Source organism: Thermobia domestica, chromosome 1 (genome assembly GCF_964235325.1).
Source record: "Thermobia domestica chromosome 1, izTheDome1.hap1.1, whole genome shotgun sequence".
NCBI lineage: Eukaryota > Metazoa > Arthropoda > Insecta > Zygentoma > Lepismatidae > Thermobia > Thermobia domestica.
Window position 1 is genome coordinate 145,019,764 of NC_137454.1, and position 27,078 is coordinate 145,046,841.

At 37.2% G+C, this 27,078-nt stretch overlaps 1 protein-coding gene and 1 long non-coding RNA gene across 2 annotated transcripts in view; both read left to right on the plus strand.

Moving 5' to 3' along the window:
- The first annotated feature begins 242 nt into the window (after positions 1-242).
- On the plus strand, positions 243-1,159 carry LOC145689771 (pre-rRNA-processing protein TSR2 homolog). Its single transcript, XM_081763978.1, has one exon. The coding sequence runs from the start codon at positions 510-512 to the stop codon at positions 1,131-1,133; it is 624 nt and encodes a 207-aa protein (XP_081620104.1). The 5' UTR covers positions 243-509; the 3' UTR covers positions 1,134-1,159.
- A 6,713-nt stretch (positions 1,160-7,872) lies between these two features.
- LOC145689776 (uncharacterized) overlaps positions 7,873-27,078 on the plus strand; it is a 35,689-nt gene continuing 16,483 nt past the window's right edge. The window contains exon 1 of the long non-coding RNA XR_014132110.1: positions 7,873-16,366. This is a non-coding gene — a long non-coding RNA (uncharacterized LOC145689776). The remainder of the gene's footprint in view (positions 16,367-27,078) is intronic.

Here is a 27,078-nt window from a genome sequence, read left to right on the forward strand (position 1 = left end):
GAGACCGAGACTAGTCTCGGTCTCGGTACCATCCCTAGTGGACAAAGAGCATTCCTACTCCAACTCATTTTTCTTTACTACAATTCAATTTCCCTCACAAAACAAAGAGCATGGATATTTGGCACAAAATCTTTCGCTTCTTTTTAATACACCACGGCGCTGCAATCGGACCAGAAATGCTGCTAAATAGAGCAAGTTCTATCGACAAGCAATGCCACAGGATATGCCATGGCAAGAAAAATGCTATAGCATTTGCTACTTTACACGGTAGGATATCGATTATACCATTTTTGCTACGATAAATGCTTCCGTCTAAAATTAGCCTTAGTTTTCATTTCAAATATTCTAGTTGTGAGGAACACTTAAGTCAATTTTATATTTGTAGCCTATTTGAACAAAGTCCGGTGCACCGACTTATGTTCTAATTTTGGTAAAGAAGAAGACGAAAAGAAAGAAGAAAAGCATGTAATGCACGTTGTGGGTCTACGGTGTAAGTAGTGAAAGGAAGAATGGATAATCAAAGTAACTTATTTCGTACCATAGTTGAACGAGTGTTTAATAATTGGACCGCATTAAATTTAGCTGTAGAGCATAGTATGGGAGGACCGCAAAGTAGACAGATTGCATCATGGATGGTTGATTATATAACTGAAATATTCATGACCAATTCAAGTGTAGAGTCATCTGATATATCAGATGTACTTTCAGAATTGATGGACAATGAATTCGACACAATTTGTGAGGATAGCTCTCCAGACGAAGTAGGAAGAGAGTTGTGTCGCTTCTTCGATATGCTGAAGAGTGGTCAAACTGAAACGTTGAATTTAGAGTTATCAAAATTACCGAAGTGCAATTTAAGTCTGTGCAAAAGTGCTAGTGTTGCGGAAGAGGACAATGCGGTCGTAAGTGAATCTGGTGAATGTTCTAGTGAGATGCCTTCCGAAAATGGAGTTTCAGAAGCAGCGGCCGTAAGTGAATCCGGTGAATGTTCTTGTGCGGTGTCTTCAGAAAATGGAGTTTCAGAAGCAATGGATATGGATGAAAGTGAAGAAATGCAGACAGACGGTGAATATTCGGAACAAGTACAACCAGACGATGGTTGGACTGTTGTTAAAGGCAGGAGAAAAAAGTGATAAATAAACTGTTCTGAATACATTAACTTTTTTTTTCTTCTCCAATTTTACCTTCATTCAGCGTAAATGAAAAGTTGATTTATATTACGACGCCACCTTAAAGAAACCGGTTTGTAATATATTGTAGGTAGAGTTTTGAGTGCAGTTCTCCTATACGGATCCACAGACTGTAAAATGTATGGAAAAATTTTGGAAAGTCTTTAATTTGCCCATTTATGTCAAGAACAGAACTCAACAAACTCTTGTGGGGCTTCTTAACAGGTCCTACTACTACTACTTACACTATGGATCCATATAGTAAAACTGCACGGAGTTTTGTGTGTGGTTATGAATTTTGCTTCGGATAAATTCTAATTACGGGGGTGCCAGAATTACTTGCTTCACAAAATATAGCTGAGCGAGCGAAGGGGGGTTAGAAGTCCCGCAGAGTTTGTTGTTTTCTACCTTTATCACAATTTAGGGATGTAGTATACAACAGGTCCTCATCATTTCCCGAGGACTCACGAAGTTCAGTTTTTTACGGATTATTCATTGAGGATCTAGGAACTTGAAAATGGGGTAACAAAGCGACTTTCATTTACTTATCGACTGAAACTTGTACATGACATACCACCATTTCTGTATGTGGTGCAAGAGTTTAAACTATCCTCGAGTACGGTGCACTTTATGTGCGCCTCTGTAGTGCCCTTGTACTTTATATTTCACTATGTGTGTGTGTGGGGGGGGGGAGGAACTTGAACGCATATTGCATGTCTTGTGCTCGTGGATAGTTCTTACTGTTGCATTACGTACAAACGTGATGGTATTTCATGTAGAAGTTGTAATAGCACACATAAGAAACGCAGATCACGGTGTACTCATACTGCATATTCCAGTGTGAGTACAACATGATCTGGGTTTCTTATGTGTTCTGTTACCACTTGCACATGACATACCACCATTTCTGTGCGTGGTGCAAGAGTAAGAACTATCCTCGAGTACGGAATACGATGAGGAGCTGTTGTATACTGGCTTAAGTTTAGAGTTACCCCTCCAGTTTCCAACCTACACAAAAGCAATTAAACATTGTTAGGTTAGGTTTAAAGTGACATCCAAACCGCTACTTGGTTTATATACTTCAAAGAAGGGTTGTGGTTCGACCAAGAATTGAACATGGGACGCCTTGATTAAAAGGTGAAAAGGAGATGAGACTAATGCAGATGGTTTGATGGGGTATGTTTAGTACAAGGGGTCCAGAAGCACGTAAAAAACACAAAATTTACAGGAGAAATGAGTGATGCAAGTACTTAGACGTAACATAACGTACCCAAATCTAACCTAACCTAACATAAACTAACGTAAGCTAACCTGAACTAACCTAAACTAACGCAATATTAGTAGAAATAAGCGAAATTCTATCATTATTTGGGAAATTATGCGGGACTCCTACACGAATATAACATAACTAAACTAACCTAACGTAACCTAAACTAGCCTAACCTAACCTAAACTAACCAACCCTACCCTAAACTAACCGAATATGAACAGAAATTACCAAAATTGTAACATTTTTTAGAGAAAAGAGCTGGACCCCTTCTGCTAAACATAGGCCGGTTTGATATATGGAAACATCACCATGCAGTTCACACGGTTTAAAGCATTGTTAGTTAGTTTTTTTTTTTTTTTTTTGTTTGTTTGTTTAAATCAGTTGGATTTTTTTTTAACAGCTAGTTTAAATCAGTCAACCCTGGACACTACCCAGCGTTTCCCCAGATATGTAATATAAAACTATTATTTTCGGTTGAAGAAAAATATATCTGCTTCTTCGTTTGTCTCCCCCTTCAAGAAATTAAAGCTCGCGTCGTCACTGCTGCTAAAATAGTGCGCTTCATAGTTGTTATTTTGGGCACTTTTTATCAGATTTCGCAAAATTTTGTAGGCATAAGTTCTGTTTTCTAATGCCAGCTTATAGAACACACGAGAAGTAGATTAGTTTAGATTAGATTTGATAGTGTTTGGTTTTCCATGGGCTATTCTTCCGCTGACGGCGGCTTCGGATGAGAAAACCTGTTTTTAGTGTTTTGTTACTAATTATTTACTGCTTTAACATGACATAAGTACGATTCATTTCCATTCTTCACTCGTAACTGTTAGTCGCAAAATTTCATATTTTCATACTTCCTTGCTCTTCCCTAAATACATATGCATCCGTGTTGTATTACTATTAGGGTTGGTAAAAACCATGGTTTTTATTGAAAAATCAGTTTATTTTGGTTTAAACCCGTTTTTAATAATTTGCTCTATGTGTTTATATCACATATCGGCAGAAATAAGCTTGTTTCGCCTTGGTGTTAATATGCAACAACCGGGTTATGCTGGAAGGGGTCACATAAGCTTAAAGCGGAATCCAAACCGCTTCTCGGCTTACATCCAAGAGAAATTGTCCTCCATTTGAACTCGAAACCGGGACTAATTGGCCGCAAATGCGATACGTCTGCCGACTCACGAAGGACTCCTGATAAAAATACGTGGACTGATCTTCACATATTTGTTAATATAATCGTCAAGAGTCATTAGGACAAAAGGACAAAAAGAAACAATTGCACAAGTGGAACCACTATACAGAATTACATATGGACAATTTCAAAGTACTACAGAGTACAGAAGAACTAACTTAGTCCAAGTCAGTTCACTACGACTTTTATTAGTCCAAGTTAAAGAAATATAACGACTTACTTTGCACATCAGTAAGAAAAGTGAATAAAGATACGAATTATTTGAGTCCAGTTTGGCTCTGACCCATTTATACAAAAATAGTTACCAAAGATTCTTGTTATTTCAATAATTGCCTCCAGTGGGATTTGTATGACCCCCGTCCCCAAAAAAATACGGCATTTCGATGTATTTTATCAATAGTAAACATTAGAACGAAACAATGTTTAGAATTTTCCTATGGTTGCATAACAACAATAACAAACTATAAAAAAAAAATCACGAAAGAAACACCCATAAAGTTACATAAAAAAAAAAAATGCTTTTGTAATATAATCTCTTTGAGTAAAGAATGGGGAATTTAGGTCTGAATATAGTACGAATAATATATGAGAGTGAAACGTGAAACCCACAAACGTGTGTTCATCAAGATTTTACGAATAGTTACACTTTTACGAACATTTTTCGTTTTTATGGTTTAAACTAGTTGTTTTTATTTTTAAACTACCCTGATTACTATGCAAAATTATTGTCCGTAAACTGTTAAGTGTTGCGAATTACGCATTATTGACAAATAACGAAAACAATGAATAGGTTCCGCAGTCCTTCCCCCCTCCCCCCCCAAAAAAAAGTATGGGGAAGTTGAATGAATTACAGAAATTGAAGTATCAGGCAAATAAAAAAGGAAATAAAGATCATCACTGTACAGTGACTATTGATGGGGAAAACTGAAGTTTAATCTTCGGCTATATGAAAGTACATAGTAAGACTATATTACGTAAACTAACAATACAGCATAAACTTTCAGTGTTTCCAAACCCACTTTTTTTAAATGAACTAACCTAGGAAGTGTAAGATGCAGTATGGGGGAGAAAGGCGGCGATTGATTCTAGCAAGATTAGTATGTTCGAGAACATATTGCCACTGTGGTGCTTGGTGCTATCAAACTCAAACGTATCTTGGTGCAGCAGGACCAAGCTCCCTTCCGTAGGACTTCTGTAACCAAGGTTTTTTGTTGCAATAGTCTTATTGTTGAAGTATTCATTCCGATGCTTTCTACGTCCAGTTGCGGGAATTTCCCGAGCACTTCTTTCGCGACGTTTTTTTTTTTCCTTGAAAATTCCACTTCCTTTACTGTGCATCTAAACTTCCACTAGTGCGGAAATTTGAATTCAGCACTTGAAATAGTAAGCGTAACATAGCCTTCGGAACTTCAAGCATTAAGCTTCTTAAATTTGACAATTTTGTCGCTGTTGTTGACTCTACAGAATGCTTATTTGAAGAGTACCAACAAATAACTGAACCAGTAGCGTAGCCAGGATGTGTGTTTGGGGGGGGCCCAAGTGCTGTTATAGGTACACATAGAAAAATTACAAACAAAAAAATATATAAACATAAAAATATATAAAAAATTACAAACATCAAAGTACCAAAGTACATTGTCGGACCTCTTTGGGGGGGGGCCCGGCCCCTCCGGGCCCCCCCTTCCCTACGCCACTGATGAACTAAACTGTTGTTGTTGGTAACTAAATATTAATGAAGAATACGTGTGTCACCATCAAAGGTAAAAAATAACACTAATAATTTTACTAATGTCCCTCGGCGTCGCCGAGTCGGCGAACACACTATTCACGGAAAGTATTTTCTAAAATATAAAATTGTATTTTTTTTCTTCAAATAGGCTATAAGCATAATCCATACATTAATTTATTAAATAATTATCTCAAGCTAAGGTAAGTTTTTATTTATGTATTTATTTATTTATTCAGTGCATTCGGAACTTTATAAAGGTCTTATGTTGAATGTTGTTCAATACCTTAATGTAAAAGCAATTAATTCGCCCAAGGAAAGCCCAAAATCTGACAAAAATAACTTTCGATGTGATGACCTTAGTTGTACCAATAATACACTAACAGCAAGCTCAAAAACCCACGTGGATTTTAAGGTGATTTCTTTCAGGCTGGACGCACTTGGGAAAACCCCTGTCTGTAACCTAAGATAAATTCCGTAACTTAGAAGGTGTTGAACTGTTACCACATCCAGCGTACAATCCTGACTTTGCATGTCAGATTATCGCTTGGTCCATGCAAAGGAGCACATCCGTGTGAAACCTTCGTCAATGAGGATGGTGTGTGGTATGGGTGAAAGTGTTATTCAAAATCCAGGGAATAGTATACGGTACAGGGGAAATTCACAATTTGACAGAAATATCGGTATTGACTATGGAAGACAATAGTTTGTATTTTACCCAGGTGAGCCCAGCCCGAAAGAACCCACCTGGTTTTTTGAGCTTTTTGTTAGTATATTTTGGCACAACTAAGGTGATTTTTTATCAGATTTTAGTCTTTCCTTGGGCGAATTAGATGCCTTCACGTTAAGGTATACAACAACATTCAATATAAAACCTTTATATTTATTAACTGTTGAATGCACTGAATGGATAAAATAAAATAAAAACTTGCCTTAGCTGAGATAATTATAGAACAAACTAATTTATGGGTTATGCTTATAGCCAGTTTGAAGTAAAATATGCAATTTTATATTTTAGAAAATACTTTCACAAAGCGTCGCAACTAAATACTTCAACAATAAAACTTTATTTTACGCTGGAAAATATTGAATTTCATTTAAGACATTGTGAAACATTTACTTTATAAAATAGGAATTATATCTTTGTTAATTGTTTTAAATTAGTTTTCTGGAAAGAACCGTCTTGCAACAAGTGCTCAGGAAATTCCCGTAACTGAACACACAAAGTATCGGAAGTGAACTCCAACAATAAAACCATTTATTTTACACCGGAAAATATTTATGTCGTATAAGACAGTTTGAAACATTTATTTTATAAAACATGAATTATATCTTTGTTTTAAATTAATATATTTGGTGTTCATATTTGGCGAACGTCACTGAGGCTCCTAGGATGATTCGATTTGCATTTGTTCGTTCGTCTGCCTGTACCACACGTACTACAGGGTGTCACTTTCGGCCTTTTAAGTTTAAATTTTCAGGGTACAAGCACGAGACACTAAATTTCTGTATAGATTTTGGCGGCATATCAACGTAAAATTTCAAAATAGCGGGTATCCACGCTACAAAGTGCAATTTTTGGTACGTCGGTTAAATTTCGAAGTCCGCATTTTAATAATAATTTGAGAATGCTAAATTCAATGGGACTGGTTTGAAACTTCCCTTCATGGGGACACTAGTAATATGACCTCAAAATTTGAATCTTTGAACTGCTGCTCTGAAGTGAAGAAAGGTACCCACCCTTTTTTGGCTGAAACACTTTTACCATTGACATAAGCCTACCTAAAAAAGAAAAAAAACTCTAATTTTAAGGTCATTTTTGTTGTGACCTCATGGACGGATAAGTTGGAAGCTAGTTCCATTTTGTTCAGCAGCCTGCCGCTAGTATATAAACAGCGCACTTAGAAATTTATCTACCTCTGGGCACTTTTACTAGTTACTTCTTTTGCCATTACATTTTCAGTACAGTTATCTCGAGTACTGTTAATCTTTACACTAGAATACCTTTTGTTGTTGAACATTAATAGTTCTACAAACAATTCGTTGAAACTGGAGAGCTCTGTGCATTAACTTTTTCGTAGTTTGGTTCCTTTTTCTTCCGTAAGGACTCTTAATAGGATAATATATTTTCTATTTTTGGTAAGTAAAACTGCTACCATCTGAGAGACATTAAAATTGTCAAATAACTTCTTTTTAAGGTCTTATAATCTAATAGGAATCAAGCAGTTTAACTATCATATAGGAAATTTATAATTAATTTTACGTGGTAAAACTTTTAAAAAATTGGTCTCATTTAGTAATAACATTATCCATGGCTTTGGAATTGGATATAGAACAAAAGAAATACTGACCAAAACTTCAACATACACTGTATTATAAACTTAATGTGTTACAGTTTCGGATATCTACTATATCCTTCATCAGACACTATATCTGTACATACAGATACAGTGTCTGATGAAGGATATAGTAGATATCCGAAACTGTAACACATTATAGTTTATAATACAGTGTATGTTGAAGTTTTGGTCAGCATTTCTTTTGTTCACTTAGGAAGTTTGTAAACTGTAGATAACGGTACTTTGATGGCCCACAATATGTATATTTACTTTAAAAATCACACTTTTAATTAGTGTGTATACACTTGTGGCTAAATGGTTCGAGTTTTCACCTTTAGTATGCAAAATCCAAATTTGATTTTCGGTGAGAATTCCTGTGATTAGGGAATGCTCACCGGTGTGATCCAGGATTCTATTTCCGGTGGTGGTACTTGCTCCAGATATAAAGTGGAATAATGCCTCGAATGTCACTTTAATAGTAGACTGCGTCTCATATAGCCCTGTTGCTTAGAAGAAAGAAAAGCAACTCCAATCTTAGGGTTCAATTGATTGGACTCAGAAACGTCCCTCATCAACATTGAGTCTATATGAGATATGAACTATTTACAGTAGAATCTGTACCATTACGTAGGTTTGTATGTGAGGTAAGCATCTCTTACAAGGAGTTGAACCATCATTAGCCACTTGGCCACAAAGAGACACTCCTATTGTTCGAATCTCACGGAAAATAGTAAATCCATGTTGAATATACCTGTTGTGCTAGAGAGGAACGCTGTAGCAAAATTACACTCGTTGTATTATGATTGACTCACATAAGGAGCTTATTTAGAAAGCATAATTGTTTGCATCTGAATAGTATAGTCACAATTTGTGAGATAATATTATTTATTTTTGGTAGTTTCTGCGTGAACAATGGATGGATTGATTAGTTATTATCGCAGTCGGGAAGTCAAAATCTGGTGTACGGTACCTCCAAACCTTTAGAGCAATGTCCAGTGATCGGAAGTCTCATAAATTTCTTCCATTAGGGAATTTCCATATTTGAGTTTTTAGCACAGTGAGTTTACTCCACTTAAAGTGTAAGCCGACTTTGCAACTTCGAAGATATTAGAAATAATGCACGTAATCCTTTGTAAGATTGAAAAGTTTGTTCCCAATTGAAATATCTTAAGGGAATTCGTAAAAATAGGAAATAAATTTTGGGCAACTCAACAGCAGGTTTGGAGATTCTCATATTTTACTTATGTTTGGGTTTATGTAAACACTTTCAATGTGATTTTTATTTGTTTATTTGCATCAAAGGAAAATGTTGCTTAAAAGTTGAACATGTTTTTAAGATTTGCTCTATATACACACGCAGGAGTTTTCATGTACTTAAAACTCAGAAAATAAATAGTACACTTGGTATGCAATGTTGCGCACTAAGCGCGCAACAGTATCACAAACATAGTAGAAAAACAACAAAATTTTAAAGGCTTCTACAACAGTTAATGCAAGTGAGACGTATGGAAAAATACATATCGAATATCTTAATCTTCGGAACTGTTGCACTCAAGAACTTGAAATTTTGTACAAATGTTCTCCTTGAAACTTAGACTGAGGGTGTTGTAGAGTATAACGAAATTGCACTTCTACGGAGAAGAAGGAATCCTTACACATTTCCTTCAACTTCTATCATATCTATGTAACTCTTGGACATAGAGCTTGAAATTTTGTACAAATTTGCTAATTGAGTTGAGTTGATTTTGGCTTTAACGTCCCTTTCAGCAGCAAGGCTATATGAGACGGAACCTACTGATTAACATGGAATCCAAACCACATGAGCTCCCGCCGGGAATCGAACCCGGGTCTCCCACTCCAAAGACGCGTACGCTAAGGGCTTAACAACGAAGGAGCTCAAATTTGCTAATTGAATCCTAGACTAATGGTAGAACGGAGTTACACGAATTGTGAACTTAAAGGGAGAGAGCGGGTTTGGACTGTCTTTCGCTGTTCAATGAATCTCCGAAACAGACGTAGGTAAATGAAATTTTCTTAATTTTTTCTTCAGACCAGACTACGGATAAAACAAATTTTTGAAATTCAAGACCTAAGAGGGAGGAGGGGAGGGATAAGACTTCTTAATCTAGGAAGTTGAAATTTTCAAAGGCGGAATTATGAGCAACTGTACTTATAGGCGTTATTACGAGCCAGTGCCCCTGCGGACAATCTTAGTGCTCTTCCTTTTCTATTTTTCATAGGCAAAAGTCCAAATGCTGAATTTCATGTCTCTAACCTTAAGAAATTCCGAGATATAGACATCTTTTTATAATCATAATCACTACCCCTTTTTCTTCCCCTTTAGGTCAAAAATTTGGGGGAAAAAACGTGACGGGTCGAATTATTCTAAACGAGAAACCGATATATCAAATTCCGTGTATCTATCTCCGCAGATTGGGAGATATTTGCATTTCCCTCTTTTTTCGTCGAATTACCAAAAAATTCTTCCTTAGCGGTATCTTACATTACAAATTCTGTGCACTATCCAAATTTCAAGTTTCTAACTAAGCGATTTGCCTGCACGTTAATAAGCCAGTCATTCTTGTATACGAGGAAAAATCAAATCAAAACCAATTGTTTTTTCACGTGCACATTATTTTTATACTTAGTTGCCTCTGAGTTCAGTGCATTTACACCATCAGATAGGAAGTGCTTCGATACAGCGTAAGATAAATTCTTTTGGTTGACGCTGAAGCCACTCGTGCACTCGATTGGACTCTTCATCAGACTTGAACGTCTGCCCTTCAAGGTGCTCCTTTAATGGAAAAAAGAAAAAAAAAAAATCTGATGGTGCCAAATCTTGCCGGTATAGCGGCCGTAGGGGGCCCTTAAGCGTAGGTAGTCGAATCGTTTTCATGGTTGTATGAGCGAATGAGGACGGGCTTTATCATGTTGAAGCAAAACACCTGGAATCCCTTTCGTTTTGTGCATATTACTGGCTTCAACTGGTTTTTGAGAACGTCGGTGTGGGTGGCCCTAGCCACTGTGGTCGAGGGTGCATGTAGTGTTCTCAGAATAAAGTCGACATAGCTTTCCCTGCAAAGGACTGGCTGCGAAATTACTTTAATTTCGGCGAAGAGAAATATAATTATCGTTTGCTTGCATGTTTCGCAGCACTAAAAACTCTATACCTCTAAATAAGGAAAGAAAATAAATAAAACTGTACCAGTTTTTGTCTCGTTGTGGAAGTTTCAAAATTCTTACCGCATTTCACCGACATGCTAGAGGATCAACTCAATATCGACTGGCTAAATTTCATTTCGCTCAAAATGTCTCACCCGACCCACGATCAACTCTGTAACATTTGTACACCCGGGACTTTATGCAGAGTCGTTTTGATGCATGATTAGCGCCATACTAAAGAGTTGGACTAAGATATGTTTTCTGCAGTAGTTAGGTCTTGAGTATGAATCTAATCATACGTCAAAACGACTCTGCATAAGGCGGCCGACATTTTTCACGTTGTGGTTGTGTAACATAGCATTCGATGCCACCATTTTTACACTAGTGGTATGTGCATTTTACTGCTGATGTTTCAGTAGCATCAGCTAGCAGTTCATTGTTACATATGTTAACATTCATCACTGTACTTCGTGCTTTCTGGAGACATTCTCGCCTACGCTGATCATCACATTCCGGATTTAATCTAAGGCTATAACATGTCCTATGCTGTCGCCCTTCTTTGACGTATCATATTTGTAGACATTTTGTTTTCTCTTACCACATCGGTTTTGCTTTTCATTACATATTTCCACACTTGTAAAACACAGCGGCGTAACATAAGGGAACGCCGGTATGCCCGGCATTCCCTGTTAATAAAAAAGGAGTATTACTTTATATATACAAATCATTTGTTTCACAATTATTTCCACTGCAATCTTCTGGATGCGGTCTCTCGTCTAATGCTTCGACCATCGAAACCTACGCATGCGCGTCACTCACGTGCACATATTCTGTCTTTCCTCTTGTCATATGCCATGTTCCTTGGGCATCCAGGGCTACTTCAAGCATTGGAGTTTTCGTCTGCTTTCTGTCGAATGCGCATGCCCAACTACTTGCTTTCTCACTCCTCCTCATCCCTTGTAACGCAACATTTGGTTTAGATAAAAGCTGGCGTATTTTCAAGTATTACTAACCCTATCTATTTTGAACTAAGTTATAGTTTCTGTACAGAAGGTACGAGCGCTAACGTCAAGGAAATAGAACAAAACAGAAGTGGTTAGTTCAACGCCATTATGAAGCATGTCGCTTATGTAAGTAATAGTATGAAAATAGTTAAGCTTTAATCGTAATTAAAGGCAAATTATTAATCTTAATCATAAATACATAGTATGACCCAGAGACGCAGCCAGAAACTCTTTGAGGGGGCTCACACATACAAGCGTAAATATAAAGCATTCTGTAGAATCAGGCCAAGAAGCCAGTACCCTCGCCCATCGCAAAGATTGCTTAAGTCCTTCAGTATCTGTATAGCCTATCTGACAACGAAATAGATACATAGAAACGGGCCCCCGGAGTTATTTTAAGTGCTTTCTGTTTGCATCTTCAAATAATATATACACTCAGGCCCATATTCGCGAACGGGCGTCTGAGGTCCGGACCCCAAGATGACAAATTTCTAGGTTTTTTATTTATTTATTTATTTTTTATTTAAAGGAACGAGATTGAAGTATGGTATGTGGAGAAAAGCTGCCCACGAGGTAGAAATAAAGGAACTATACTGAAAACAATGTTCATACAACAGCAGAGCCGAGTTTTCTCGTCACAACGCTAGTAGCACAAGAAGGAGCTGAGACAATTGCTTATTGGTTTCTAACGTAATCCACGTATTTGCTTCTGTATACCTCGCCAGGGCCGCAATTAGAAGGGCTTGCCCCCAAATCCAATTGTGAGTAGTTATTGATCCAAAGAAATTAGAATTGTGACGATTGGACCCCCTAGTATATTTATGCCTCTCCTCCAAACTTTAGTGGTCGCGGGCTTTATCGAACAGAGCCGTATAGTGCTTATTATTAATTTACTATTTGTATTTTGTAATCGTTTGGGATGGGTGCAAATTATGCCGTGCTAAATATAAAGCTTGTGAAAGTTATTTCATGAACATGGCTTTACAATCCTTTTTTGTAATAAATTATTGAAAAATGTCGGAATAGCGGGATCATAAATGGAACCTAGAGCATGCAAGGGAAATAATTTATTGAATCACTGCCTTAAAGGGGGGTTTGGTTCGGTTTACCCCTACCTGACTACGCCATCCTTTCCGTACTAGACTTATTCTTTTGGTTAGCAACACTGATCGTGGATGATCATCTAGTCAAGAAAAATTGGCGATATAGAGTCTCTTTTTCGTTGTGACTTCTATTTGTGAAGTGAATAGTTGCTTTATTGTTTTAGTATAGTGTGAAGAAAATTACGTTTATAAGTTATAGCCAAAGTTGTAGAAAGTGTTAGGCAGCAATAAGGTATAGTAACTTACTAACTTTTAGCAAATGATGACTGCGGTAACAGTACCAGACACAAATTTAATTGGCTTTTTGTTAAGAACTCCCATATCTCGGTTGACTTACGAGCAGCGCTGCTCTCTGAAAGGGAGACGATCTACCTCAAAGCTTTCCATAAAAACGACAGCTAGCAATCATTCACGAACATGTCAGTCTTCGTGATATGATAGATTTTCTTGGCTTTCTGGGTGCTCTGTAAAAATAAAATGTTCTGGTTCGTCTGCATTATGTTTGGGGCAGTCTGAGTGGTATTCAAAAGGTGTTTCTGATTTGGGTAATTTCATAAAGAAAGCTATAAAACACGAGCCATCGAAACTACATAGTGAATCTTTTCACTTGTTAGCAGGGGTGGCTGGTTTTAACCATGGTTTAAACAATCTGGTTAAAAAAAAAAAAAAAAAAAAAAAAAACTGGTTTAAACCAAAAACGAAAAATGTTCGTAAAAGTGTTTGTAAAATCTTGATGAACATACATTTGAGGGTTATCACGTTTTACTCCCGTATATTATTCGTATTATATTCAGACCTAAATTTTCCATTCATTACTCCAAAAATTATACTACAAAAACATTTTTTTTAGCAGTTTATGAATGTTTGTTTTGTGATTTTTTGTAGTTATTATTGTTATGTAATTGCAATCAAAGAAAAATTCTACATATTGTTTCGTTTCAATATTTACTAATGATAAAATACATCGAAATGCCGTACTTTTGTGTGTGTGTGTGTGTGGAGGAAGGGTCATACAGACCCCACGAGAGGCATTTAGTGAAATGAGAAGTATCTTTGGTACCTATTTATGTATAAATGAGTCTCAGCCAAAGTGGACTCAAATAATTCGTATCTTTTTTCACTTTTCTTACTGATATGCAAATTAAATCGTTTTATTTGTTTAATTTGGACCAATAAAAGTCGTTAACTAACTTGAACTAAATTAGTTCTTCTGTACTCCGTAGTATTTTCAAATTGTCCATATGTAATTCTGTATAATGGTTTCGCTTGTGCAACTGTTTATCTTTTTGTCCTTCTGAAATGACTCTTGACAGTTATATTAAGAAGGATGTAAGGATCAGTACAACGTATTTTTATCAGGATTCCTTCGTGAATTAGTCGGCAGACGTATCACATTTGGGCCAATTAGTCCTGGTTCCGATTTCAAATGCAGGACAATTTCTGTCGGATGTAACTCGAGAAGTGGTTTTTATTCCGCTTTATGCTTATGTGACCCCTTCCAGCATAACCCGATTGTTGCATAATAACATCAAGGCGAAACAAACTTATTTCTGTCCATATATATAATATGAATATATAGAACAAATTATTTAAACAAAAAAAAAAAAAAACTTGGTTTAAACCAAAAAAACGATTTTTTGTTTTTTTCAATAAAAACCATGGTTTTTGCCAACCCTGCTTGTTAGGGAGAACATGCATTGAACATGTGATTTCTAAAGCAGCCCGTCTCCAAGCAGTAAAGCATAGTGAACTAGTTAGTACAAAATAGGAACATTTTAAAGAGACTTATTCAAGTAATAATCTTCTTAAGTAAACAGATACTAGCTTTCCGTGGTCACAGGGAATCCGAAGGTTCTGGCAATAGGTGCAATTTAGAACTCTTAGACCTCTTGGCTCAAAGCGGGTCTTCTATGCGAGAACACTTGCAATCTTCCTCTGTGTTTAAAGGAACGTCTTCGGATGTTCAAAATCATTTGATCGAAATAATAACTACTATGCTTAAAAATATATATAAAACTTGAATTTCAAGATTGTTGTTTTATATCGGATCAAGCAGATGAAACTTTAGACGTTTCATACAAAAGCCAACTGAGCATAACATTTCGTTACAGCGTAAAAGATACAGTACAAGAGAGGTTTATAGGTTTTTTTCGACGTGTCAAGAAATAAAACTGCTGTTGGTTTGTCCGAAGTAATACACAAAGTGCTGCAAGAGTGGGATGTAGAAAAAGAAGTGAGTGTCAGATGTATCTGTGATGACAAGTCGAGGAGGTGGCGTGCAAAAAAACTAGTGAGATAATTTTGTCCATACGCTCTTTTTATTCATTGTTACGCTCACAGGTTAAATTTGGTGCTTCTACACGGTGTTAAGTCAATAAAACAAGTTCGTTTATTTGTGTCCTCTCCAACAGCATTTCATAGTTCTTTTTTTTTTTCTCAAGTCTTCAAAACGAACAGCGTTGGTCACTGAAAAAGGATTTAAGTTGCCACAAGCCAGTAACACGCGATGGAATTTTCATTCCAGAGCGGTATCAATTATTACAAGACATTTCAACGAACTGTATGAAGTTTTTGATAAAATCGTTGAAGATAAAGTTTCGGAGTGGATAGTGAAACTGTGAACTGTGCATTAGGCATCAGGAGACATATGGATGACCTAACATTGTGTACTTACTGCATGTTTTGTTCATATTGACCCCCTCTTCAAGCTCTCGCAGTCCTCAACCGCGAGCATTACAACATGTCAACATGAAGTATAATGTTGCAATCAGAATGTTAGAGAACTTAAGAGAAAGTACCTTTATTGATAACTGCATTGAAAAAAGTTCCCAGCTGAACACAAGCCTAACTGGAACAACACACAAAGAAATAACCTGCCGGCGCTAACCTACGAGATCTTAGATTCGAAGATTTTCCTCAACTTCAGTTCGTAGAATTAGTTCATCAGAAAAAAATTACAGACTACAGTAAGAAATCTCCCGAAAATAAAGTAGACCAGTTAATAAAGATCTACCCATTTTTTTAAACAAAGAACAAATTGAAAATGAACTTCACAATGTTTATGCAGACGAAAACAAGCACTTAGATCTCCTTAACCTTTTAAAATTTTAGTAGGAAATGTCTGGACTCAATTTACCGTGAGGTAACAAAATTTCTACGTTTAGTGTTAACGTTTCCTGTAACTACAGCAAGTGCAGAGAGAAGCACGAGTACATTAAAAAGAATAAAATCATACCTGAGGCATACTATGACCAATAATAGATTCTCAAATCTTAGTTCATTGGCTATTGGAAAGAAATTACTAAGTGAGCTGTCATCTGATCAGCAGTTTTTGGAAAGAGTTATAGATGTCTTCGCGGAAAAGAAGAACAGAAGAATGGATTTGATGTACAAAAAAATATAAGGTAAGTTCCTTTGGGGAAATTTACAATTCATGATTGTTTTCGAAACACGTTATTAGAATGTATTCAGGATCATATCATATATTACATTTTCACAATCTGTAGTTACGTTTTTAAGACTTGTTTAGATCTTGTATTTTTTTTTTTCTTAATGTATTTCGGAGAACATGGTAGCTTAATGGCAGAGCGGTTACCACTCGTGCGAGGGGTTCCTGTTTCGGTCTCTGGCCACGTGAGTTGGTGGACAGCAGTTTTTCTCGAAGTTCTTCCATTTCATACGTAATTGAATATTAATTCATTTATTGTACTTTTGAACTCTTGTGTGTTATGACTTGAAGGAAAATTAATTTTAAGTGGAAAACATCTGAACATGTTTTATATGCAAGATCACAGCCACAGAAACAATCGGAGAGGAGGAGAAAATATGTGTGAAAAACAACAATCCTTATTAGAGAAACCAGAAAATAACTTTAAAATCCCATTTTATTTAGTGTTAAGAGTTCTTATAGTACGTAAGCTATAACGTCGTTGGCTTCCCGCAAAAAGTTGTAGTGACGTTTATGGGAAGTGGCCAGTTTGGTTATTCGTGGCTCGCTGAGCGCAGTAGACGGTTGGCGGTGATTGGCTATCCTCTTACCACACACCCAGTGACGAGCAGGCCCAAGCGCGAGAAGCCAACGACGTTGTACCTTCTGGATTATAATTTATAACCTTATATTTCCCCTCGGAATAGTTATGTATTGTTGATTGCAGTAGTATTGTATTGCACAAGTGACTAATTTTGGCATCCCCATTTCGGAATACCATGCTACGCTACCGGTAAAACATACTATTTCATGTGTTGTACTGTACTTCCACTGCAGGTGTATCCTTACAGCCATTCAGCCATTTGGGTGCATATTGTAATATTTTCTGTGCGGGCGGTAGTAGTCAAAGGTACAGAGCTTTAGTTTCTTTCATCTTGTTTTATTACAAAAAATATCGAAAGTTTATTATACACTTATACGCTTATAGCTTATCCTGTACACTTACAGCGCTTTACGAAACGATATCAATAAGATCCTTTTAACTATCACGTAATAATGTTGTGGGATTAATAAAATGACCATTCGGAAAACTGTATAGCCCACAGCAGCCGGAGAGAGGTTGAATAAGGATGGATGTCTTGGCTAACAGTGCCAGGACAAGGACTCTCAGTCCACAGCAGCCGAAAAGGTATGAGGATCTCTAGCTCACAGCAGCCGGAGCGACGAAGTGGTTCTCTGGCCTACAGCAACCGGAGAAGGTAGGTAAGAATGACCAGTTCCAACGCAAGCTGATACTGAGAGATGTTCTGCAGCTCCTTTTAACATTTTGGTTCGGCTACCATCATCCATCTTCGTAGATGGTGGCGCTGGTGCTTCTCTTTGGGCCACATGCTGAATAAAGTATTGTTTGCCTTTGTTGATGTTTACACTATGCACATGTTAGCGAAACTCATGTGTAGGGTACATTGCAATATTCACTGCATTTCATATTCATAACTTCTGTTGACCACCATCAGTATCTGGTGATTATGTCACCACGCAGCGAGAATAAGTGTCCATCATTTTGTATCTATTTAAAATGTAGACTTGGAACAGAGGAATAATTGGTACCTCTTGAGAAATCTCTCCATCCTTATTCATTTCGACCATTTGTACCTTGCATATTATCCGGGAATTCCTAGACTCCTTTGTGGAATCCTTTACGCACGCATTATAAGGTTTTAAAACATGCATTTATAAATAGAGACATATAACTTCAAAAAGAGATTTTTTTTTTAACCCGCTCTCTCTACGTGGCATAGTTTTTGACATATAGACCACTGAAGTTTCATTTTCCCACACTTTTGGCAACTTATATCCCCGAAACAACGCGTTATGAGACGCATGTTTACTGAGGCATTTTGCTCATTTTCATGAGATGACTCACTTCCCGATTTTTTTTTTTTAACGTAACTTCGGTAAAGCTTTAGATTGGCAAGTATGTAGAGTCCTTGTAGGATGAACATTTTTGCAGGAACATGTGGAACCAAAGAAATGCCAATCCATTTCTCTGTAAACACTTTCGTTGTTGAGTACAGAGATAGATTCATTTATTTTGAGTCGAATTTGAATGTGTCACTTACCTAGGAAATGCCATGTTTTTACCACCGGTTCTGTTTTGATTTTGATCTGCTACCTCTACTGACTATTGCTCGGCATCGGAGTTTTCTTCGCAGAAGACTAGTGCAGCTGGACCATGCATATTGCATCTCACTTCTCTTTACAGCCTTTCCAAATCCGGAGACGGTGCGGACTCGATGATGGGACAAGCGCCAGTTGAAGGGTCCGAAAGAACAGTAGTCCATTGAACTAATATCTAAAAACTTGATAGGGATGTCAGAAAAGGGAATTTCAATTCCCTGTTCCATATTTCGATAGAATTTCAGTGATGATTTCACCGTGTGGCTGGATGGTTCGTTTTCGTGCAGTTCGACCTAGTTCACGTCTTTTTCGTACAATGCTAGAATTTCATGCTTGTATCTTTCAGTCAGGATATGAGTCTGGTAGTGCACAGCATTGATTCTGACGTTTCGTTCCACCTTTCGTTTTTATGTATGTAATGGCAGCAGGTTTGTATGTAATGGCACGAACTGTATCACCACAATATGTGAGGTAAATCCACGCATCATCAAAGGTAACAAACCAGCCTTTTACAGTTTCTTTCTTGCTCACCCACATTACACGATTTCAGGGATTGCACACTGCTGTTGGGAACGACCGTGAGGCGTAAATCCCTGTGAAGGGTGCGGTTAATTGTTGCCCGGGGTGAGCGGCATTTGTTGGCCATCACACGCTGTGTGAGGGTGATTTTCGGAGGTAGCCATACGCCGAACCACACGCAATAGCGGCAGGGTCCTCTTCACGAGAGACTGATTTCTAGCTGCTCGGTCGGCATGATGGGTCCAAGACTGTGCTGCGTATTTTCGTATAATACAATTTACGGTAACATAACCTACACGGAAACTACATTTCTACGATTCGTGACGCCGTGAACTTAATGTCGGAAAGGACCATAATTAACCCCTCCCAGAATCTGTCCAGTTTCGGCGGCAGTGATCTGAGTACAATCGGAATGATCTGAGTACAACGGCTCTCCTTTAAAAAAAAAAAAAAATCAAGGTATCTTCTGAAGCCGTGAATGTGATGATCTTAATATATTTGGTACCGGCCGAAGGTTTGCGATATACTAAAGCAACAAATTGTCTTTGTATAGTGATATCCAAGAAATTCAACCTACCATTATTCTCATGTTCTATGATGAACTTAATTCTAGTTACCTGCTTGAAGTCATCAAACAATTTTTATTTAGTTTTTTTTACAACGTCACCCTTGTACAATCATCTGCATAACAAAAGTACGTTTAGATAAAGAACTAGCTTCAAACATAGCCACAACTAGGTTGAAGAGTAATGGCGAAATACGTAGCTTCTTGTATGTCTGCAGTGTATGTCTTGTATGCAGTGAGTTCTACATAGGAATGACAAAAAGGAAAATCTCCACGAGAGTGAAAACACGTATCAAGGATGCAAAAGGAGAGGAACCTCCCATGTCAGGACTTTCAAAGCACTTGCAAGAATCAGGTCGCTATATGTATAGAATTAACGTACTACTCTTGTGCTCCAACAACATTAAAAAGTGATGTAATTGAATTGCTTTTCATTCGCACAAGAAATCATAAACTTTACGCAGACGGGGGGAATTTGAATCACTGATGGAATTGCGTAATCAAGAAGTAAATAAAAGACTTATCAACAACAAAATATAATTTTATTTTTCATTTGTACGTATGTAAATATAATTTTATTTAAATTGTAAAATGTCACACAGCACCATCTACTGGCAGCAGCACTCTACAAGCACCTGTGGTTATACTGTGACAATCCTGTATAGGAAAAATATGAATTTCATTTTAATAACTAAAACAAAATTTGTACATAGGTAAACAAACAACTGAATTACAGTGTGTTTGAAAAAGAACTCCCTAGTTTTAATGTGTCCTAGAATCTGTACAAAGTGACATACACTATTCTAGTTTGTGGTGTTTGATTCATCAACTCTCCAAGTTTGGCTCCCCTGCAGTTGGCAGGTGTGCTTGACCTTGAGACGGCACCAGTGCTGTTTTCTCTCTCTCTCTCTCTCTCTCTCTCTCTCTCTCTCTCTCTCTCTCTCTCTCTCTCTCTCTCTCTCTCTCTCTGTTCTCCGCAACAGAAAGCGCAATGTGTTATTTGGCTTGTCAGTTGTAACAGTGCAACGTAATTTTAGACGTCAGTATGGTGATGAACCACCTACAGCAAAAACTATCTGTCATTGGCTAAAGTCTTTCAAGGAAACCGGTTGTGTTTTAAAAGCAAAATCACCAGGTAGACCGAGAACTTCTGAAGATGTTGTTGAACAGATCCGTGTTTCTTGTGTTCGGAGCCCGAAGTCATTGGTCAGACGTAGTCTACAATTAGGAGTGCCTAAAGGTACTGTGTATGATGTGCGTAAAAGACTTAAGTTGCGCGCCTACAAATTGCAATTAAATTGCTGCTGACTTTCTACACAGAATTGATGATGATGTCAATTTTTTTTTTTTTTTTTAATCTCTTTTCTGATGAGGCTACATTTCATGTCAGTGGAACAGTTAATCGTCATAACTGCAGATTTTGTGGTAGAGAGCATCCACATGAAGTTATTCAGCATCAACATGACTCTCCCAAACTTAATGTCTGGTGCAGTTTGATGGAAGATTGTGTGATTGGTCCTTTCATTTTTGTAGAAAAAACAATAAACGGGGACGTCTACTATGACATGCTGACAGAGTACGTCTTCCTCCAAATGGACGATATTGAGGCGGAAAAGGGGCTTGTGTTTTTCCAACAAGTTGGCGCCCCACCTCATTACAGTAACCATGTGCATGCGGCTTTTGACACTCGCTTTCCAGAAAGGTGGATAGGCAGGGCTGGCCCAATACCTTGGACACCACGAAGCCCAGACTTAACCCCCACTGGACTTTTTCTTTTGGGGCCACATAAAAAATGTGTACAGTGAAAAGATCAGAGACATCAATCATTTACTGGAAAGAATCATCGCGACGGTTGGGACAGTTACACCTGAAATGTTGGTGAATACGTGGCGAGAAGTGGAATATCGTCTCGACGTGTGCAGGGCCACAAATGGATCCAACGTTGAAGTCTACCAACATTAAACAAAACTTGAAGGAATTTTCTTTCAGGATATGTACTCATTGATGTAAGTTTTTATTCATTTCCCAATTAAATTTATACTTAAAACTAGGGAGTTCTTTTTCAAACACCCTTTATTTCAGTAGAATAGTGCATATCGTGAAACTAGTTACTGAAGAATGAAAGTACCTAAACAAGACAAATCTTTCCGAGAATATATTTTACACCTCAAAAAATAAATGGACGTAGTTTTAACTGTTAACTGTTAAATATTTTTCATGTTCCTTAAACACTTGGAATGTTTCATTATTGCAGGACTAAAATTCACATAGTGTCACAGTAATTTCTTCCTCTTTGCGGTTGAAGTGTTCGCGACCATAGTCTTAAGTGTGGCCCGAAATACAGAAGTATGAAGTTTTAACAGGGGTACAAAAGCAGCTGATGCAAGGTTAATTCCTTTCGTATATTTATGTCTTTATTAAGACACAGGTTTGCTTTACATTTCTAGTACAGAATGAAAGGTTTGCCGACAAACTGTGGAGATTTGCATCTTTCTTCCTTCCATCCAAATTGTGAAGAGTTTCGTGCCGTGCAGCCTAACGTTAACAATTGGGACAGAAACTGTTTTCCTTATTATTTTTTTTCTTCTTTTCATTCAGCCGCTTTTCAGCGTCGTTGCTTGGTCTCCCACGTTTCTTTAAAACTCGCTTGTTACTTTTGTACAAAGCATCTACTACTGATAATTTGAAGTTCACCAGAGGTTGCCTGTTTTTTCGTTTTCTTTCTTCTACGAAAGTAACTGTTAACGCACACTAAGTTCAATGTATGAAATATTATTTTATGGTACCACTTTAAGTACTTATATTTATCCCGTAGTACCCTTATATTGAGTTTATAAGGTCTACGTGCCTCATATACTTATTATTATAGCCTTAAATTGAGTAGGAACATAGAAACATCTTGTAGGTCTACTCTTGCCTAAAATATTTACGTTTCTCTTGTTGCCTACTTCCTGCATATGTAAACAAAGTGTTTTCAGTTTTGTTGTCAATCCATGTCAGAAGTTAAGCATCATCCACTATAGTAACTCGTTCTCTATTGATCCCCGTTCTTGTTTCTTCATTTCAGATTCTACAGGACATTGCAACTTGAGTGCGCTTTGGACCCACTGTTTATAATAATAGGATGCCTTCCTTCTTTAGATATATTTGTAAAGTCACGCTTCTAAACTAATTATAGAAATATGTTTTGTAGTTATATTCTGACATATAGATAGAATTAACCTGACAAAAACAACATTGCTAATTGCACCTAAGTCGGGAGTGCCAAGAAAGATAACATTCAGAGTTATTAAGCCCCGGCAAATATGTCAAAATCATAACTAAATTCCGAAATGCCATTGTGAATAAATTCTTTATGACTAGGGGCACGAGGTTTTCGCACTAAGAATTTGAAAATTTCGCGTTTCATTTTTCATATTTCGCGTTTTGTTGCATTTTCCAAATTAAGTTTCGCATTTTGTAGCTCTTGTGGAAAAGAATTCCCTGACATTTTTACAATTTTTCCTTTTATTCATAGATCACTATATAAAATAATAATAATAATAAACCATTAATTACCTAAAAACAAAATACACTGAATATTTCACTTGATAGGCTATTATCAATTTCACTTATAGAAAATTATATTTTTTAAAAAAAGGAAGGAAAATCAGTAACTAAACTTACTCCGCCTTATGCAGTCATTTTGGCGTATGATTAGCGTCATACTAAAGGCCTGAGTACTGCAGGAAACGTTAGTCAAACTCTTTAGTATGGTACTAATCACGCGTCAGAACGACTGCAAAAGGCCCACTATGATTAGGAAAGTTTTGCTGTCTTCTGGAAACACATATGCGCAAGTTACATGTTTCCACATTTTCCTCCTTCATTGTCGTACGTTTGCCACTTATAAACAGTCCATACTTGAAACAAAAAAGAAGAAAAAAAACTCTCACAATTGGCATTGTTTGTTGGAAGCCACACATATATAAGTATATTTACAATAAACTTCAAACAATTTCACTTCGAAACTTCCCATCCAGCTGCGATGATGATAGCTAACGCGCAACGTGTTTTCTATAGCCGTGTTCGAATCTCACAAAATATACCGTTCATGCAGTGAAGCCATATCTAGCATCTTGGTGCTAGATCTAGCATAATCCACAAGCATTTAGCATCTAGCATCTTGACTTTAGCATCCTGGCCAAATCTAGCATAATTTCATTTTACCCTTTGTTAAAAAGAAAAAGAACAAAAATTTAGATGGTTTAAAGACCGTCGGGAATTATTCTTTTTAGTTGAAGCGATGGTTGGAGCAATGAAACCAGTCAGTATTTCTGCGGTTGTAATTTTTTGTTGAATTCAGAGCAAACGCAAATGTTCAAAAATAGCAAACGTAACTGAAAAACATATTTACTTACCCATAGTTTTATTACTGCCAACTGACACCTGAATGTGTGATTATCTGGGATGTTTCTGTTCCTTTCAATTTACAACTTGAGAGGAGAGGGATTTGAGCGTCAGGGGACAACTAGTAATACACTAAAAGAAATGCTTCAGGGCTGTATCGGAAGCGGCATGTTGTATATATATTTCTTAAAATGTTATCCATTCATAAAATATAAATTCGACCATCCTCCCCTATAACGTGCCATTTATCATCATTCCTAACAGCGTCATATTAAATTTGTACATGAATACAGTTAATACACTTCATTAAAATAATGAAGATAAGTAGGGGCATGTCTTTAAAATTAGTTAGGAAAGATAATTTGAAAATCTGACATAATTTACAAAAGTATAGCATAATTCAGACCCGTGTTTGGCATCATCGCGAGTCTCGAGTGTGGCAACCCTGCGTTCATGCCACGTTCTACAGTTCCGTCAGCCGAAAACTAGTGTTTTTAAATCAATGAAAACCTTTTTAAAATTTCCTGTTATTTCGCGTTTTGTTAGAAATTTCTCGCAAAACTGCCAATTTCATGTTTTATCGCGCAACGGAAACCAATGAAAATATACACAGAAAATCACAAAAGGTCAAAAAACTGAAAATTACTTAATTTTGACGCATTTCGTGTTATCGCACATTGCGAAAAACTCGTGCCTCTATTTATGACTTCATTTATGAGGTTTCTTTGCATTGTACTCTTTCTACCTTCACTGGAATAATTTGTTCATCCACTGCCAAGAATTCTTCTTTGGTAACAAATCTTTGACGTTCCCGTATCTGTTCAAAAAATGGTCGTAATTTTGTGAACCTTGTCATGACCAAGTTTCCCTGCAGGAACAAAAGTTTATTGTTTTATTTCTCCCTATCGATTGCAGTCCATCACTTCACTTACTGACTCATGACCAAATTTCCCGCTTCAGTAATGCCTAGTGGCTCGAAGTTGAATGATAGATATATATGTAGTAATGCCAATAAACTGTTCAAGTTCGTGTTTCGTTAGAGACAGTGGTTTTGTTGGTCGAAATTGTGTTGAATATAGATTGGAATGTTAATTATGGTGATAACAATGTCGAATGTACAAGTGTCTCATCAGTTGTAAAATACTTGAAATAATCAATATTGTTGATAGTTATTATATTAATTCAGGTAGGTCCTAATGTTCGAAATTTACTTCTTGTGACTCTTTCAGATATATATATATATATATATATATATATATATATATATATAGATATATATATAGTTTTCCACTTGGCATTGTTCAGTTCATCCGATGACGTAGACTTATTTTCCAGAGAATTTCTAATGAGATAGAGGGGAACATCATCTCTATCTGAATCAGCTATTATAGTTCTCTCGGTAAGAAGAGAAATTGAATCTTATCCAAGTTCGGACCCAAGACACTTCGTGGACGTAATAGCTATTCGCCGGCCATAAATCCGACATTTTTTTTTAACCATTAGGGTACCACGAACTAGGGAAGGCCGCCTGGTGTTACTCTGACTTCATATCGATACTGTGCTCAATCGACTCCTGTTTACATATGAAACGATTACGCAAACGGAGAAATCCTCGATCGCAAGCTTGTTTGAATTACGAGCGTTCAAAGTCTAAAATTGAACAGATTTTGCAAGAAGCTCAAAGCAACTATTTTTTAGATAGACGCTTCATTTTTGGTATCGGGGTGTTTTCTTAGGTGCGCAGCACAAATGGTGAGGTCAAAATGTACGCATTTTGCAAGATGAGGGCATTTATTAGGGAGGAGGTGGCGGTTAATAGCGTCTTACAACTTGCGAATTACCTTCTGTTTGGCACACTAGGTCGATAGGCTGATAAAATGTATTTACCAGCCCTATTCGACAGTATTGTCATTCAAATGTCACTTCCTGTGTGGCCACCTTCAAATTCAACAATGACATCGGTGGCTCAGTGGTAGAGCGTTCACCTCCGGTGCTTGGGGTCCCTGGTTCGATCCCAGCTCGCGTCGTGTGGACTTTGTGGTGGACAAACACCGTGCTCATGGGTTTTCTCGGGGTTCTCTCATTTCCTCCCACTTTCTTCATTCCACCATTTCACTCATCTTTCATCATCACCGTCTCCTTTAGTCTAACCGGCATAAGCATGGGACGTAAAACTTAAAGATTTCATTATTTTTATCGTTTAATGACGATTGTTCGAAAACAGTGACCAAACTGTTACGATATTCGATATTCGGCGATAAATGCGGCCAAAAAACAAACAATCGGCTAGCGACGATATATGCAAACATCGGTTTTACCCAGAATAAAAACCGCCTTGTTCACAGCTTTGAGCGCACATTTCCGCTAATTTCTTATATGTAATTTTTCGGCATATTTTGTCGTAGAATATCTTCTAATATTCCTTGAAGTTTGACCAATATTTTCGCATAATCGGCATTTCAATTCGCTGGAAACTAAAAAAAAAAAAAAAAAAAAAAAAGCATGGCAAGCGATGATGTATTGAAACACCGTCTTCCGCAACACATAAGCATGGCAAGAGTGATGTATTGAAACACCGTCTTCCGCAACACATAAGCATAGGCCGATAGGGTTAAGAGTACCGCTTAGGATAGTTCCGAAGCCGGCCGCTCTGGCTCTGCGCGGTCTGTTTGAAGCGACAATTCCTCGCGATTGACTACAAATGAATTGCCTGTGGTGGATAATTTATTTGGTTTAACTCCGTTTTAAAAATAAACTTATTTTTGTTTTTTACATATGATACTATTTTGTAGTGTGCGAAGAGCAACAGTTTCACTGGACAGCAGGGCAAAACAACACATTGGTGACAGAGCCTTTTGAGAAACTATTGGTCTCATTCCTATCTACAGAACGCAAGAACATCACAATATAGATTATCACAAGATTAGTTAGGCATGACACGACGTTCTTCATTGAATTTCGCACGCCTGGCAAAGCGTTTCGGAGACAAATGTCATTGTTAAATTTGAAGGTAGCCACACAGGAACGTGATATTT

Excerpts from the sequence above, each read along its gene's own strand:
- LOC145689771 (XM_081763978.1), top strand. The coding sequence starts at position 510 with ATGGATAATCAAAGTAACTTATTTCGTACCATAGTTGAACGAGTGTTT.